This window comes from Akebia trifoliata, chromosome 14 (genome assembly GCF_017979445.1).
Source record: "Akebia trifoliata isolate Shusen 1 chromosome 14, ASM1797944v1, whole genome shotgun sequence".
NCBI lineage: Eukaryota > Viridiplantae > Streptophyta > Magnoliopsida > Ranunculales > Lardizabalaceae > Akebia > Akebia trifoliata.
The window spans coordinates 9589374-9606011 of NC_141388.1; the positions used below are offsets into that span (position 1 = coordinate 9589374).

The following is a 16638-nucleotide window of genomic DNA, read 5'->3' on the forward strand; positions in this document are numbered from 1 at the left end:
TTGGTCTTAATGTACACGAGAGCGGAGTGGGGCAATCTGGTGGACCAGGCGATACACCAAATGACTGGAGCGCACAGGCCTTATGGATAGCGGACCGATCAATTGGGCCTGGTAGCCCATTGACGTTAGGCACTAGTGTTCAGGCCGAAAGTGAAGTAGGCAACCTCCAGCCCGATCACGAGTTGGATCTTTTGTCCACCAAAGCAGACCCACCAAGGGTAATAGGGAATCTCAAGCCTTGTTGTGAGATAGCCCATATATCATCTCTAGCCGGTCCAGCACTCTTAAAGGTATGTCCTTTACCCGCTATTGAGTCAGGCCAAGTAGTTGGCCCAGATGAAGGGGTCACAATCACAGAAGTAGCAACGTGTCAACTGGGTTATCAGTGCTTAGAAGTAGAACAAGCTGGTGTGATTAACGATCAGGCCTTGTGCGTCATGGACCGCACAACTGGGCCTATCAGCCCATTGTTCCTTGGTCTTAATATACAGGCTGAGAATGAAGAGGGGCAAAATTCGGGCCTAGGCAGCACTTCAGATCCAGTTACCATGGAAAGTGAACAGGTCGTATGTGTGATGGACCGTTCAATTGGGCCTGGCAACCCATCTACTCATGGCTTTAAAGCACAAGTTGGACATGAGTTGGTGCAGCCCTCTAGTCCATCACTTCCTATGGACAACATCTGGCCCACTTGTGATACCAACCTGCTGCCCATACAAGCAGGCCCAACGATCATAACAGGGCCTGGCAGCCTAGGCTCTAAAGCACGGGCTGGGCATGACGTGGAGCGGTCCTCTAGACCAAGCGGCCCATCACAGACATTGGGATACACCCGGCCCATTCGTGATAACAACCAGCTGCCCACACAAGTAGGCCCAACGATGGTAATAAAGAACCTTGGGCCCGTAGGCTTGACAAATCAGGTGCCCACTTCAGATGAACCAGTATACTCAAAGGTATGTTCTCAGCCCTCTTTTGAGTTAGTACATTTTGATGGCCCAGGTGATATTCTAGTTGCAAAAGACAGTTGCATAGACGCAGCAGAGAGGGTTCTAGTGAGTGGTAATGATAGGAAGTTGGTGGGGACAGGATCCTTCAACAATGTATTTCTAGAAGGAGAGCTTATTCAGGGCATGATGAAGCCGGTAGCCGTTGGGGCTGGGGGTCTGGATAAGGTGGCTTGTCAGGTAGTAAATGCAGAGTTAACGCCAAATAGCAGGGGAGACACGACACTGTTACAAGAGGAATTCACGGGGTGTAATCGGTTATATAGAGTTGAAACCCAGTCAGAAGGTTTTGAGGGTCTGCAACAGGAGTCAACAGATGGTCAGAAGGGGGGAGAACAGTCTACCTGGGTACAGGGAGGCTTTCTTCAGTTAATACAGTCGGTCGAAGGCTCGGACCATCGGAGAAACGGATGCGGTAGAAAGGAACTGGCCTTTGGAGGTGAGTACCTTAGCTCTGTGACAGAAGACATAGTACTAATGGAAGATGAAACGGATATCAGCCCCTTAGACATGGTAGATGTAGATGACAGATCGGGGAGTTGGGGAAGGCTTAAGTCGAAGAATCAGGCAGTGGAAGCTCTAGCTGACTGGATTATCCGTAATATGAGCGAGATAAGTTGGGCTGCTGGGATATCTAAAGAAGGTCAGGCAGAAGGAGCTGGTCTTCTGTTTGAACTAGCGATCAAGAAAAGGAACGAGGTCGGCGATTGCTATGATTCAGTGATTAGAGAGGGGGACTCGTTAGATGAGGAACAAGCTATGATTCGGGATGAAGTTGAATAAATTCTTAGGACAGATGCCAATCAAGAACAGTCAGGGCAACAAGAACAGATAAGTAAAGGGAAAGAAGCTGTGATGGTAGATGATAATAAAGTGAATAAAATAAGAGTTAGATTGGCCAAAGAGGTTCAGGAACTGCACAAGGTAGGGGCTTTGATCAAGGCTGGATCACCCCTAGTTCTAAGGAGCAGGAGAAAACTCAAGGTTGGTAATGACGATTAGGTTTCTTTCTTGGAATGTGCGTGGCCTCAACAACAAGACAAAAAGGACTTCGGTTAAGGCACTATTAAAAGCTCACAAACCACACATCGTTACACTTCAAGAAACTAAATTGGAACAAGTGGATAGGGTGGTAGTGAGTGACATTTGGGGAGGACGGAACGTGGGTTGGAAGTATCTTACAGCGAATGGGACAGCAGGGGGTGTTTGGGTATTATGGGACAAGAGGTTGATCGAGGTGGAAGACTTTTTAGTGGGAGCCTTTTCTGTTTCTATTTTGTGTCGGTGTGTAGGGAAGGTAGACAGTTGGGTATTCTCAGGGGTGTACGGTCCTACGAGAGATTGGGAGCGTAAGCAATTCTGGGAGGAGTTGGACGACGTGGGTAGCTATTGGAATCGTCCATGGTGTTTGGGAGGAGACTTTAATGTCATTAGGTTTGCTTGTGAGAAACAAGGCGGCTCGAGGATAACAACCAGGATGAGGAGATTTGGGGAATTCGTGAACAGAAATAATTTAATGGACATTCCTCTCCAAGGTAGAAGTTTTACTTGGTCCAATCATCACGCGGTACCAACCCTTAACAGATTAGACATATTTTTGGTTTCAGAGGATTGGACTTCGATCTTTTGCCAGATTTCTCAGACGGCTATTCCTAATCCAGTGTCTGATCATTGCCCGATACAGTTGGTAGTAGGGCCTTTCAATAGGGGTCCCATCCCGTTCCGTTTTGAATTGATGTGGTTGAAACATCACAACTTCAAGGAGTTGATAACCGAATGGTGGAGGAGTTTTTCATTTGCAGGAACAGCAGGAGAGGTATTCAGGAAAAAGTTGAAGGCGTTAAAGATGGCATTGAAAGAATGGAACAAAGAGTCCTTCGGTAGAGTGGATGAGCAGAAAAATGACATCCTTTTGAGAATCGAAGATTTAGATCATAAGGAGGAGATGAATCCGATCTCGATAAACGACAGGGCAACGAGATTGAACCTTCGCGAGAAGTATCAGCGGATGGCACTTATGGAAGAGATCAGTTGGAGGCAGAAATCCAGAATTAGATGGCTTACAAAAGGGGATGGTAACACAAAATATTTTCACTGCATGGCCAATGCTCGAGATAGAAACAATCGCCTCACGAGGTTGTGCGTGAATGGGGAGTGGTTGGAAGGGGAGGGGTGGCGGCAAAGGGGATTGTAGACTTTTACTTGGATCTGTACACCGAAGGAGTTGGAGATAGACCGAAACCTGATTTGTTGCAGTTTGATAGAATATCTGAGGCACAGGGCGAATGGTTGGAAAGACCTGTTGAAGAAGATGAGATATGGGATGTCATCTCATGCATGAAGAGCGATAAAGCACCGGGACCAGATGGTTTCCCTATAGAGTTCTACAAAACTTGTTGGGAGGTCATCAAGTGTGACTTCATTGCCCTGATTAATGAGTTTTTTAGAGAGGGTGTGCTGGATCGTGATTCCAACTGTACCTTCATCGCTTTAATTCCAAAGGTGGTGGGAACTGAAGATATTAAAGACCTGAGGCCTATCAGCTTGGTAAACACTAGTTACAAAATCATCACGAGTATCCTTGCTAGAAGATTGAAAGGGATCATTCAAGGGATAATAGGGGGCAATCAAAGCGCTTTTGTCAAAGGGAGATAGATTCTTGACGGAGTTCTAATCGCAAACGAGTGCATTGATTCTAGACTGAAGTCGGGAAAAGCAGGTGTGGTGTGCAAGGTTGATTTTGAGAAGGCCTACGATTGCGTCAATTGGCAATTTCTGGAATATGTGTTAGGGAGGATGGGCTTTGGTAGGAAATGGGTTACATGGATTATGGCGTGTGTGACTTCCCCATCTTACTCGATTTTGGTGAACGGAACGCCTCACGATTTTTTTAGGAGCTCGAGAAGCCTTAGACAAGGGGACCCCATATCACCTTTCTTATTTATCATAGTGGCAGAAGCTTTTGGTAAGATGATGGATAGAGGGGTAGCGAGTGGAACCCTTTCAGGGTTTTCAGCAGGGGCAGGCACGATTACCATTTCGCATCTCCAATTCGCTGATGATACTCTAATCTTCTTGGATGACTCCATAGATCAGACAAGGAGGCTAGGTGGATTGCTGTGTTGTTTCGAAGCGATGTCCGGTATTCCAGTTAACACGAGAAAGAGTAAGGTGTTCCCGGTAGGCTTCGCTAGATGTACAATCCTTTTGGCAGCATCGTTGGGTTGGCAGGTGGGTAGTCTTCCTTCATCATACTTAGGGATGCCTCTGGGGGCCCCCTATAGGAGGGTGGCGATTTGGGACCCGATAGTGGAAAGAATCGAAAGGAAACTAGCAATGTGGCAAGCCAACTATCTTTCAAAGGGAGGTAAACTGACTTTGATTAAAAGTGTCATTTCTAGTATTCCAATATACTTTCTCTCTCTTCTCTCAATGCCTCGAAGTGTAGAACTAAGGTTAGACAAGTTGTTTCGTAATTTTCTGTGGCACGATAGAATTGGGAACAGAAAGCATCATCTTGTGAATTGAAAACAGATTTGTTCATCTAAGAAACATGGTAGCCTCGGCATTAGGAGACTCGGGGAGATGAATGTGGCTTTGAGGGGCAAGTGGTTGTGGAAGTTTGGGAACGAGGAGAACAGTTTATGGAGACAAGTTATAGAAAGCAAGTACAAGCTGAGTCGGACAGGGTGGGCAAGCGGATCGACCAGACAACCATATGGATGCGGGCTGTGGAAGAGTATCATGAAGATCATCCCACTGTTCAATATGAGAATAAAATTCAGGGTGGGTCAAGGCAACCGAGTAAGATTTTGGGAAGACACTTGGTGTGGTAATCGACCTCTAATGGAGACTTTCTCAACCTTGTATTCCATTTCCTCGAAGAAAGGGCAACCAATCACATCTGTCCGAAGAGTTATGGATGGAGGTGTGGAATGGGATCTTGGACTTCGAAGGGACATTGATGACTTAGAACTTCAAGAAGTTGGTAGGTTAGTTGGTGAGGCTTCAAGTATCGACCTCCGTACGGGAAGAGAAGATGAGAGAGTTTGGATAGCAAGCAAGGATGGAAGATTCTCGGTACGCTCGTTTTACCAGTCTTTGTGTAATAATGGGGACTCGTCTTTTCCTCATGTCTCAATTTGGGGTCCAAAGGTGCCGAGCAAAATTGCATTCTTCACGTGGACGGCGGTTCTAGGAAGGATACAAACGACAGATTTGTTGATGCGGCGGGGATGGAGTGGGGCAAGTTGTTGTGTGCTATGTATGGAAAATGGTGAATCATCGGATCACCTCTTAATTCATTGCAAGTTCTCGCATGGGATTTGGACTCATTTTCTTAACTTATATGGGGTTTCAACATGCTTACCGGAATCAGTTAAGGATTTATTCATTGGTTGGTCGTCAGTGGGCTATTCGTTTGGTGGCACAAAGAAGTTGCTTTGGAATATTACGCCTTTTGCAATTTGTTGGGGGGTGTGGCTTGAAAGGAATAAGCGTATATTCGAAGGAAAACAAAAAGATTGTCTAGACACGATCATGTTTATCTTGGGTTTTATCTTTTGTTGGTCTAAGGTGTATAAGGAGCTTAGGGGTCTATTTTTTGAGGACTTTTTGTACAAGTGGGATGGGATTTGCGGATCTGTACGTGAGTAGCGCAATTGTGTAAGGTCTTCCCAAGTTGGTCAACTCGACCGATTTGGTTTTTTTAATGAATACAATGCTATTTATCAAAAAAAAATTGTGAAACAGGTTTACCTTGCTTTGCGCATTTTAATGAAAATCGTATAGCATGATTTGGTGACCCATGGACTTTTTTCTCATATGGTGCACTTATCCACCAAAAGCAGCCTGATTTGGTTATTTCTAGCCTTTTGGTGATGCCATACTTTTAGTATTTATGATCTTACTAGGTGTGAAGATGTGTTGATGAATTTTAATTGTAATCAAATATGTTATTGTACAAGAATTGGATATGTTTTGCTACCATCACTTTTGCGTTCATGTGTACTTTTATCATACTAAGTTGGTCATTGTTGTGGTTGTCATGTGTTGATATGAGGCATGCCGGTGTCTTGATCATCTCATGCCAGTGTCCCATTTATCATTCTTGCTTGAAATGATAGTACTTTTGGGGTGGGTATATCAATTCCTTGAATACACACTACAACAAATATGATGCTCTCTATTGTAGTAATTAGATGTGATGCACTATAATAAAGTGTAATGTGATACACCATATCAATCTTACGAAGATTATGATGGATTGATTTGGATTCATATATATAGATTATAAGGTTGAGATAAGTTAAAGAGTTTCGAGTTTTTCACTATCTACTACTTGATAAAATACCATGATATTATTCTGGTATATGGTATTTACACATTATCATATGATGGATCAGTCAATTCCCATGAAAGATAAAGTGTTTTATTCAACCTTCCATTGTTGCTTAGGCTACATGTATATTGGATCAAATTGTGGTGTTGTCTTGGTCATTAAATTCGGTGGCACTAATTTTGAGAAATTGGTGACAAAAATCACTATTGAACTTAACACTTGCACAATTACATCGCATATAGTGAAGAGAAATCATTTAATTAAGCATTTACAAATGATAGACATCCAAAGCTATTTGAGGTACATTTTTTGTTACAAAGCTTCAAATTCTTGATTGATCCTAAAATATACTTCACCACAAAAGAAAAAAAAAAAAAAAAAAACGGAAAATGGATCATAGAGAAGACAGACATACTAAACCAGGCTACCAACTACTTTCCCTTCTACATTAATCCCCTTAATAAGAGTCGTAAACCCAAAAAACAAAACCTACTAATCTTGAGCTAATTATACTTCAAGCCATCATCTCCACCTCATCACTCACATAAGAATCAGCATTAGCCACTCTTCTCTCCACATTTTTGTAGGAATATCTACTAGCCAAGAACATATAGACGAATAAATTCACCCCATTCATGGCTGCCAACAACCAATAGAAATTATCCAAGCGGCTATGATTCAAGTCCTTACCAAACCAGCTAGTATTCCCACCCTTCCCTGTGAAATGATCAACAACTGTTATCAAGAAACTACTTAGGAAGTTTGCAGCACCAATCACACTAAGATAAAAAGCTATGCCCATGCTTCTCATAGTATCTGGTACTTGATCATAAAAGTACTCTTGTAAGCCCACCAATGTAAACCCATCAGCTATACCAAGTACCATGTACTGTGGAGTTAACCAAAACACACTCATAGAGACCCCACCGATTCGCCCTCCTTGTAGAATCTCCCTCTCTGCAATTTGTAGTCTTTTCTTTTCGACTAAGGCAGCGATGACCATTGCCAACGTAGAGAACACCATACCAATACCAATCCTTTGAAGGATATTAATTCCTCTCTCATTACCTGTTGCCCTTCTTAGTGCAGGTACAAGGATCCTATCGTAAATACCTACGGAGATTAACATCCCAACTGCTGCAAGTGAAAAGACGGAGGCTGGGGGGATCTCGAAACTATGAGTGATTTTCCGATTCATGGTACTGCTTTGTTTGATGAAGAATGTTGCAGCTTGTGCTACACCCAATCCAAATATCAATGTAGAAAACCATATGGGGACTACATTGAGAACCAGCTTCAACTCCTCAACTTTTGTCACTGTGGTTAGTCTCCAAGGACTTTGTTTCTTCTTAATGGATCCTGCTTCGGTATCTTCCTTGTCTTCAATGATTGCAGCCTTGTCAAGAAAACTGTAAAACACATAATAAAAACCAATTCCATGAGTCATAAATTTGATTTTAATTGGCCCAAAATTTATGTTACACATACAATAGATCCGAAGGGAATGAGACCCACCCCTTCATGCAAATATTTTCAAAATATACCCAAATACATAACTTCATGAAGTTTTATATCTATTTTCACAGTTCTACCTTGGTTAAATCTTTGTGTGGGTGTGGGGAAAGTGTGCATCTACCAACATACATGAATATAGCCAACTATCTTGCCAACACATTTTGTCTTATATGGGTTAGAAGTTTTGGAATGAGCTGATTTTTTGTGAGGATGATCTTTATAATGAGGGGATCAACCTCAGCAAAATTGAGCCCATTCTGAAACCTCTAACCCTTTCAAAAGCGGTTTACAAAGAAATGGACAATCCACGATTCTTCAACTTGTAAACTGGGGTTAGAAATTCCGAATTGGTTTATTTTTGGTGAGGAAGCCTACTTAACCAACTTAGGAATTAAGCTGGCACATTGAAGTTTTTATAAAATCTTATTGAAACCACAAGAAAATGAAATGTATACCTAAGCTTATCGGTATGACGTAGAAGCCTTCCATGGGTATTTCGTGATTTAGGAACTTCATGCAGTAATGCTGGATTTGATGGAAGAGAGAGATTTCTCTTGGCCATGGCTGCAACTAATACCTGCAACAGTGGAGTTAATGGGCTTCCTTCAACCAACCTATATCGATACATCTTCTTCCCGATGCAGAAAACTACAAGTGAGATTGCCATAATCATTGTGAGTATGATATCTGCGACAGCCCAACTCACATTATCTTGCACGTAAGCTATCACAGTTACACCAAGAATTAGGCCACAACAAAGACCAAAGTTCCACCAGTTGAAGTAAGACATCTTCTTCTTTCTTTCTTCTAAGTGATCATCGTCGAATTGATCGGCTCCGAAGCTTTCTAATGATGGTTTGTGCCCTCCAGTTCCTACAGAGATCAAGTATATGGCAAAGAAGAAGACGACTTCATGAATCTTCTTGGGATTCTGACATATGTTCATGTCACAAGGCTTCAAGGTTGGGATGAGCTGCGACATTGTCAAGAGACACAAACCCTGTTGCCAAATCCGTTACATGTTTTTAATATTCTGCTCAAGATATCTGATGGTCTCATACTCACAAAATTCTCCGATTTTTTTATATAAATATAGTAAAATTTCCTAATTCATAGACCAACCAATTAAATCACGCAACTGTCAAATTAATAGACAATTTTTTGATTAGTAGCCTAATAGAATAACAAAAACTTATCATTTGTGTAATCCCTGATTTTTTCTTGAATTTTTACGACCCTCACCAAATAATTGCGGAATCCAAACTTGGCTAGAATGGATGATATACTAAGAATTTGGTAGATTGAAAGATATTTTTCTAGGAATTTACAGTGATGAAATCATTTACCAACATGATAAATGTTATATTTGCATTTACTCAACTTAAAATGTATGTGAATTGAAATATATATATATATAGGGAGCGGTTCAGCAGCCCTAAAGTTCACCAAGTTTGGTGCCAAACATTTTTTGTAAATCACTTTTGATGGGGTTAGAAGTTTTGGAATAGGCTGATTTTTTGTGAGGATGATCTCTACAGTGAAGAGATCATCCTCACAAAAAATCAGCTCATTTTGAAACTTCTAACCCTAGTTTACAAGTTGAAGAATCGTGGATCGTCCAATTTTTGTAAATCACTTTTGATGGGGTTAGAAGTTTTGGAATAAGCTGATTTTTGGTGAGGATGATCTCCTCATCATAGAGATCATCCTCACAAAAGATCAGCTCATTCCAAAGCTTATAACCTATATTTTGAAAAATGTTTGGCACCAAACTTGGCAAACTTTAGGGCTGCTGAACCGTTCCCATATATATAAAAATCAGCCTATTCCAAAACTTCTAACCCCATCAAAAGTGATTTACAAAAATTGGACGGTCCACGATTCTTCAACTTGTAAACTAGGGTTAGAAGTTTCAAAATAAGCTGATTTTTTGTGAGGATGATCTCTTCACCGTAGAGATCATCCTCACAAAAAATCAGCCTATTCCAAAACTTCTAACCCCATCAAAAGTGATTTACAAAAAATGTTTGGCACCAAACTTGGCAAGCTTTAGGGCTGCCGAACCGCTCCCTATATAGGGAGCGGTTCGGCAGCCCTAAAGCTTGCCAAGTTTGGTGCCAAACATTTTTTGTAAATCACTTTTGATGGGGTTAGAAGTTTTGAATAGGCTGATTTTTTGTGAGGATGATCTCTACGGTGAAGAGATCATCCTCACAAAAAATCAGCTTATTTTGAAACTTCTAACCCTAGTTTACAAGTTGAAGAATCGTGGACCGTCCAATTTTTGTAAATCACTTTTGATGGGGTTAGAAGTTTTGGAATAGGCTGATTTTTGGTGAGGAGGATCTCCTCATTATAGAGACCATCCTCACAAAAAATCAGCTCATTCCAAAGTTTCTAACCCATATTTTGAAAAATGTTTGACACCAAACTTGGCAAACTTTACCCCTATATATATATATATATATGTATGTATCAGGATCTGTATGCACATAAAACTACTCCTAAAGCTACAACGTGTTTTGTCTTATATGGGAAAAAAAGTTTGAAATAGGCTGATTTTTTGTGAGGATGATTTCTATGGTGAGGAGATCATCCTTGCCAAAAATCAACTTATTCTGAAACTTCTAGTCCCATGTTTACGAGTTGAAGAATTTGAACCATCCACTTTTTGTAAATCACTTTTGATGGGGTTAGAAGTTTTGGAATGGGCTAATTTTTTGCAAGGATGATCCCCTCACCACAGAGATTATCCTCACAAAAAATCAGCCCATTCCAAACCTTTTTGCTCATATAAGACAAAAATGTTGTAACTTTATAAGTAATTTTATGTGTCTACGGTTCCTTATCATATATATATGGGGGCGGTTCAAGGGTCATATGAGAAAATATATGAAAAAACTTTCGTTTTTCAAAATAAGAGTTAGAGGTTTTGGATTGAGCTGATTTTTTGCAAGGATGGTCACTATGATGAAAAGATCATCCTCACAAAAAATCAGTTTAATCAGAAACTTCTAAATCCATCAAAAGTGATTTACAAATTAGCGATAAAAATTGGTAAAAAATTGACGGTCCACATTCTAAATCACTTTTAATGGGGTTAGAAGTTTCAGATTGGGCTGATTTTTTTTTTTTTTTTGATGATCTTCCCATCATAGAGATCATCCTCACAAAAAATCAGCTCAATCCAAAATTTCGAACTCATATTTTAAAATTTTATTAAAAACGAAAGTTTTTACATATGTTTTCTCATATGGCCTTTGAACCTGACCCTATAAAAGTAAATTTAAATAGTTATGACCCGCTCCCCTCCCCCCGGCGGAAAAAAAAATTTTACTTTTTTTTTTTCCATTGAAAACCTTTACTAATCAACAAGTTTTATACTCTAGTCAAATAAAATATGACACTACTACCCATATGTTCTAGTGACAGTCATCAGGGTACTCTCTCTCTCTCTCTCTCCTTTTTTGTACGCTCCTGTCTCACTTTATCTTTATCTCTTTTACAGACTTCTTTTGCTGAGATTTCTTCATTGATAATTAAAAAATAATAATCATAGTAATGACCAAAATATGGAAAATGGAAAGGGACTAAACAGTGGAAAGAAGGACACTCAGCACTTCATTAAATTTCATTGAATGAGGTGTTCAAATAAAAAGTTGGCGTGGCAATATAAATTATTATTTTTCCAATCTACAAATTCATAGGGATGCACACTGTTCGGTTTGATTTGAGTGGGGGTAAAATTAGAACCGAATCAAAATTGATCGGTTCTACAAATCTAGAATTGGAATTGAACTGACTAACTCTAGAACCGAACCAACCTTAGTTCGATTCGATTATCGAATCTCTTAAATATAGATATCAAGACATCAATTTTCAAATCTTACAATTAAAAAATCCACGACCATCAATGATTTCAATCAAAAGGCACAATAAAGAGAATGTCATTGAAAATATAATATTAAAATCTCTATAATCTCAATTATCTACTTAATAACATGACTGATTTTTCTAAAATTGAAACTCATTAGATGATTAGGACCATGTCGTTCGGACCACTTAAATTGATAACTAAATTTGTTAAAATACAGAAGTAAACAATGAGCTCTTTTTTGTTATATTTAATTTTATTTGTTAAATAAATGTATAAATATATAAAAATGAATTTGGTTCAGTTCTAGGATTCCTTGAACCGAGAATCGAAACAAATCAATTGATTTTTTAAAATTGTAAATCAAAATTGAACCAATGAAGTAAAAATATTGAACCAAACCAATCCAAAATGCCTGGTTCAGTTATCGGTTTGGCCCAATCCTATGTGCACCCCTACCAATTAAGCATACAAAAGTTGCCTTAAAAAAATACATGACTTAAGGCCCTTAATAAAAAACCTTAGAAAAATTTTCAAAATGTTTTTTAAAACGATAGAAATATCTTATTAATTAACCAAATATTTCTTTCAAAAATTGACCAGGGGATGAGCTTGAGGCCTTGATCTTCCTTTGTGATAATTGTTATTAATTAAAATAAATAGAAAAATGGATTACCATAAGATAGATGATGGTAGATATGAAAACTGCAGAAAATCTTCCAAAGTAAGCATCAGCCAGAAATCCTCCAACGAGAGGCATCATCGTCGTTACACCCGACCAATAGTTTACGTTTCTTGCTGCAGTTTTGAGGTCTTGATGAATCACTTTTGTGAGGTAACTGATGAGATTTGTTGCTATGCCAAAGTAACTCAGCCTCTCACTGAACTCAATTGCTGTTTCAAAACAAATCAAATTTCATGAGATGAGCCATGGAACCCAGTTTGACTCATTGAGTCAGTAAAGTTGGTGTTATATATGGTATGGTATTATTTTCCATGACCATTTGTCATATTAAAAAAGAGTCCTGATAATTTGACTTGTCAAGTGGCATATTCAATCGACTCCCTCACGTGGATTAGTTCAAGAACCTATATCTGTATGCCTCTGGATACACCACTCCCTCGGGATACACTTTTTATGAGGAAGTACAATCATGTATCTTGAGGAGTACAAATCTACGGTTTCCAAACTTATCATGTCAAGAAGTTAAATGAGTATGCCACCTTGCAAGTCATATTATCATGACTCAAAACAATGTTTGTTTTACCATATAGGACGGATGAGAAGTTAGAATTACCGTGCCATATATGTTTTAAGATTTAGTAATGTTTTCTATTTTACTAATGATTTTTAGTACCAAATAAGGTATTTACTCCACTTGAATTTATTAAGATCTAAAGTAACCTTGCCATTGGCCTTTAGTTCAATTTTTTTATTTATTTATAAATAAAAATAAATAAATAAAAAACTTAAATGAATGCACTATACGAAAAGTATTCAACTTTGATTTTTTCTTTTGTTAAATACAAAATAAGGAATACAAGAGGTCAAGATTACCGTGCCTGACATATATGAGTCATGTTGGAGTGACCTCAAGATGTGCGATGTGAGGTACAATCTTGAAGTCACTTCAACATTATTCTACATTTATAGAAGAAATTTACTAGTTTCGAATAAGATTTGATGTTTAGATAATCACATACTCCAGATGATAGTGGGTTCTAAAGAAATTATATTGATCCCAAAGAAATTGATATCTAAGAAATTTGTGTTTTAACTTACAATTAAGAAAAAAAAAAAAAAAGAGTTGTGCTGGAGTGATCTCAATGAGGAACATATGATGCATCTTGGCGTGGTGGCACGTGCAAGTCTATAAATGTATTTATTCATATCTCAAAGAAAATATATCTACAGACATACACACGCCATCATGTCAAGATTTCCCTCATGTCTCCCTCCACTAAGTCATTCCAACATTAATAATAAAAAAACATGTATTCCTGTAGCTTTGGTGGTAAATTTCTCTACTTGTAAGGTGAAGTGACTTTTGGGGCTATGCCTCCACTATATCATATCAAGTTCATTTAAATGGGATCTTTCCTTATTTATTCAAAAAAAAATTTTGTTTGGTTAAGAAATTGTTCACTTAAAGCCTTATTTTTGGTTAAGAAGTTCTTTTCAAAATATTTAAAGGTGAATATTGACCACAGCTTATCTTTGACGATGACGATATGGCCATTTCCGTCTTATATGCTAAAGAAGTGTCAAGAAAACGTCTTGTCAACTTTGTACTTATAGAGAAAGATGATTCTCTGTGGGGCCAATCCATAAACCAATATTGTTTTTATTTAATCATCTAACATCAGTTCTGGATGGAAATCTAAGATTCATCAATTAGTGTCAAAAATGTGGCCCACTGATTGAACAGTTCAGATTAATGCATTATAAGGCTACTTATCCTGTATAGAATCTAGATATTATCACTTACTAGAAAATTCCTTCATAAGGTGAAATGTTTTAGGATCGACATGAGTTATTGGTGGGGTTCTATTCTTCCATAAATTTATTACTTTTTTTTTTTTTCTGAAAAAATATAAAATAAAGAGTCGTGATAATCCGACTATCTCACATGGCTTACTCACATATTCAATCAATTATTTGATGTGACAAGTTTAGGAATAATAAATCTGCACTCCTCGAGATATATAATTCTTTTGAGATACACTTTTTAACGGAGAAGTGCAGTTATGTATCTCGAGAAGTACATACCTACAATTCTTAAACTTGTCATGTCAAGGTAATAAATTGAGTTTTCACGTGGGTAGTCAGATTATCACAATTCATAAAAAAATACATTGAGGACTAAGAAATGTCCCTTGGGAACATTTGCTAAGGACTTTGACCAACACTGGCTGGGTTCGAGTATCAGCTTGCTATTCACACACTAAGTGCACCTTCTTTGCATAAATGCTCACAATGGGTTTTGAACCCAAATTTGTTTTCAGCAAGAGGAAGATTATACATATATTATTGATAAAAAGGAATAATGAAGATAGAAATTCTTAACAATGATAATTAAAATTAACAAACAGAGTTTTCACATAATCACGATGGATAAATCTTGATGGTACAATAAAAACTTTATAAAAGCAACTTAAGGAAGATAATTAACAATAAATGATATGATAATTAAGGAAAGATCAGAATTAAAGTTTATAACAACTTTGATGAATTTTTCATTTTCAAGTTTATTACTTGAATCGTTTTTATCAATCCTTACCAAGAATGAAGAGAGCAGCTTTCCAAACACCAGTCGAAGCTCGGAGAGGAACCCTTCCTTTATGATCTATGGACGAATCATAGACCCATTTCTCTTCATTAGCTTCATCAAATTCACTTCCCTTTCTTCTCTCTAATCCTTGCTCCATCTCTCCTAAACTGGGGAGAAAAAAAAAAGAAAAAAGGCTTAGATCACAAGAGGAACTATTGAGATGAGAAGGGAGATTAATTTGTGTGGGTGAGGAAGAGAGGCTATGCTTTGAACTACTTATATAGGGAGGATACCTTCCTTGTATGACATGAGCTTTCCATTCTCTTGGAAAGGAAATATTTTCAGACAAGAGAAAAAAAATTGGTCTGGACTGGCTATGATTGTGTGAGAGAAAATACTCGTTACTTCCACTTAGATGTTGTTGATGTTGGGTCTAGATGGGAATAACATTCTTTGCCGACCAGCCTCTATTTCTTTTTGGACCAAAGTCAAAAAGTTGGATTACTAAATACCTCACCTTCATTAAAATTTCAAAAGTAATATATATTTACTAATTAATCATTCTAAATCTTTGAGATAAGGTTTGTAACTATTAGCGTTTGTCCGTTTGTTGGGGGGGGGGGGGGGGGGGGGGGGGGGGGGAGAGAGATAAATGAGAGGGGTGGTAATATTGAAAAAGAGAGTAGAAGGGGGAAAGAAAGGAAAGACAATAAAATCAAAGGAGTGAAGAGAAAAGAAAATAAAGTGGGCTAACGTGACCCTCATCCACTATAACTGAAGTGGGATCTACCGTTGTATTTTATCATATAGATGTTTGAAAATTAGTCAAGTTTACTCAAAATTCATTAAGTCAAATTAGAAATTCAGTCGTGTTATGTATTATCTTAATTTTTTTTTCTTTCTTTATTGTAAAACTAGAAAATCAAATATGCGATTCAGAAATTCAAAATATTTAAAATATTTTGAGGTATGTAATAAATTTAAAGATATTCTTGAGGTACCTAATGAAATTTTGTTATCTTGGTAAAGTCACTGATAAATTTGCTCCTTATGCTCATAACCATTGTTTTTCTTACGAGTTATCTAATTTTTTTTTTCCTTTTATATCTATTGCTTGTGTTTCTTACTCAATAATCCTTCTATTCCAAAATAGTACGGTAACTTCCATCTAAGTCATGCAAAGAAATTTTGTGAAGACTCATTCTATTTATAATTTGCTAGAAAATTTTGAATGAGAGTGAAATCGATTTTTAGATTACCCACTCCTTGAGTTTTGCGTTGCAAAAATGTAGTCCTTCGATTGTCTTATTCGGTGAATCTTTGTGTCTCCGTTAACTTCACCTGAAATGACACTAGTATATGCAGGGTAAAAGGTTTTCGATGATCAAGTTAGTAGTTGAGAATTATAGAGCCAAAAAGAAGAAGAAATTCATTGCGAATTATCATGATTTTTTGCCTTGGGGTTTGAGCAGGAGAAGCCTCCCCTTTTTATAGAGTAAATCTCATTTAACTTTAGGCATTGATTGAACTCACTTGTAACCTCTCTTCCATTATGACTTGCATTCATGATCATAAAGACTCATGCTGCTTTGCATTATTAATGGTCTTAAAGATTCACTACTTCTGGTA

The 16638-nt window shown here is 38.1% G+C and overlaps 2 protein-coding genes across 3 annotated transcripts; one reads left to right on the forward strand and one right to left on the reverse strand.

The window, feature by feature from the left end:
* The first annotated feature begins 1998 nt into the window (after positions 1-1998).
* Positions 1999-5663, forward strand: LOC147386107 (uncharacterized). Its single transcript, XM_086423286.1, has 4 exons — positions 1999-3082; positions 3229-3554; positions 3714-4238; positions 4542-5663. Exons 1-4 carry the CDS (start codon positions 1999-2001, stop codon positions 5661-5663), a joined length of 3057 nt encoding a protein of 1018 aa, XP_086279412.1.
* Positions 5664-6558: 895 nt separating this feature from the next.
* Positions 6559-15457, reverse strand: LOC147386108 (protein NRT1/ PTR FAMILY 5.6-like). Of its 2 annotated transcripts, XM_086424155.1 has the most exons (5): positions 15303-15457; positions 15019-15176; positions 12414-12631; positions 8319-8863; positions 6559-7757 (listed from the first exon to the last, which is right to left on the reverse strand). In XM_086424155.1, the coding sequence occupies exons 2-5, from the start codon at positions 15164-15166 to the stop codon at positions 6863-6865; spliced, it is 1806 nt and encodes a 601-aa protein (XP_086280281.1). In that variant the 5' UTR covers positions 15167-15176; positions 15303-15457; the 3' UTR covers positions 6559-6862. The 2 variants fall into 2 exon arrangements, with proteins under 2 accessions (XP_086280281.1, XP_086280282.1); XM_086424156.1 differs by having other exon boundaries at positions 15019-15412.
* Positions 15458-16638: the final 1181 nt, after the last annotated feature.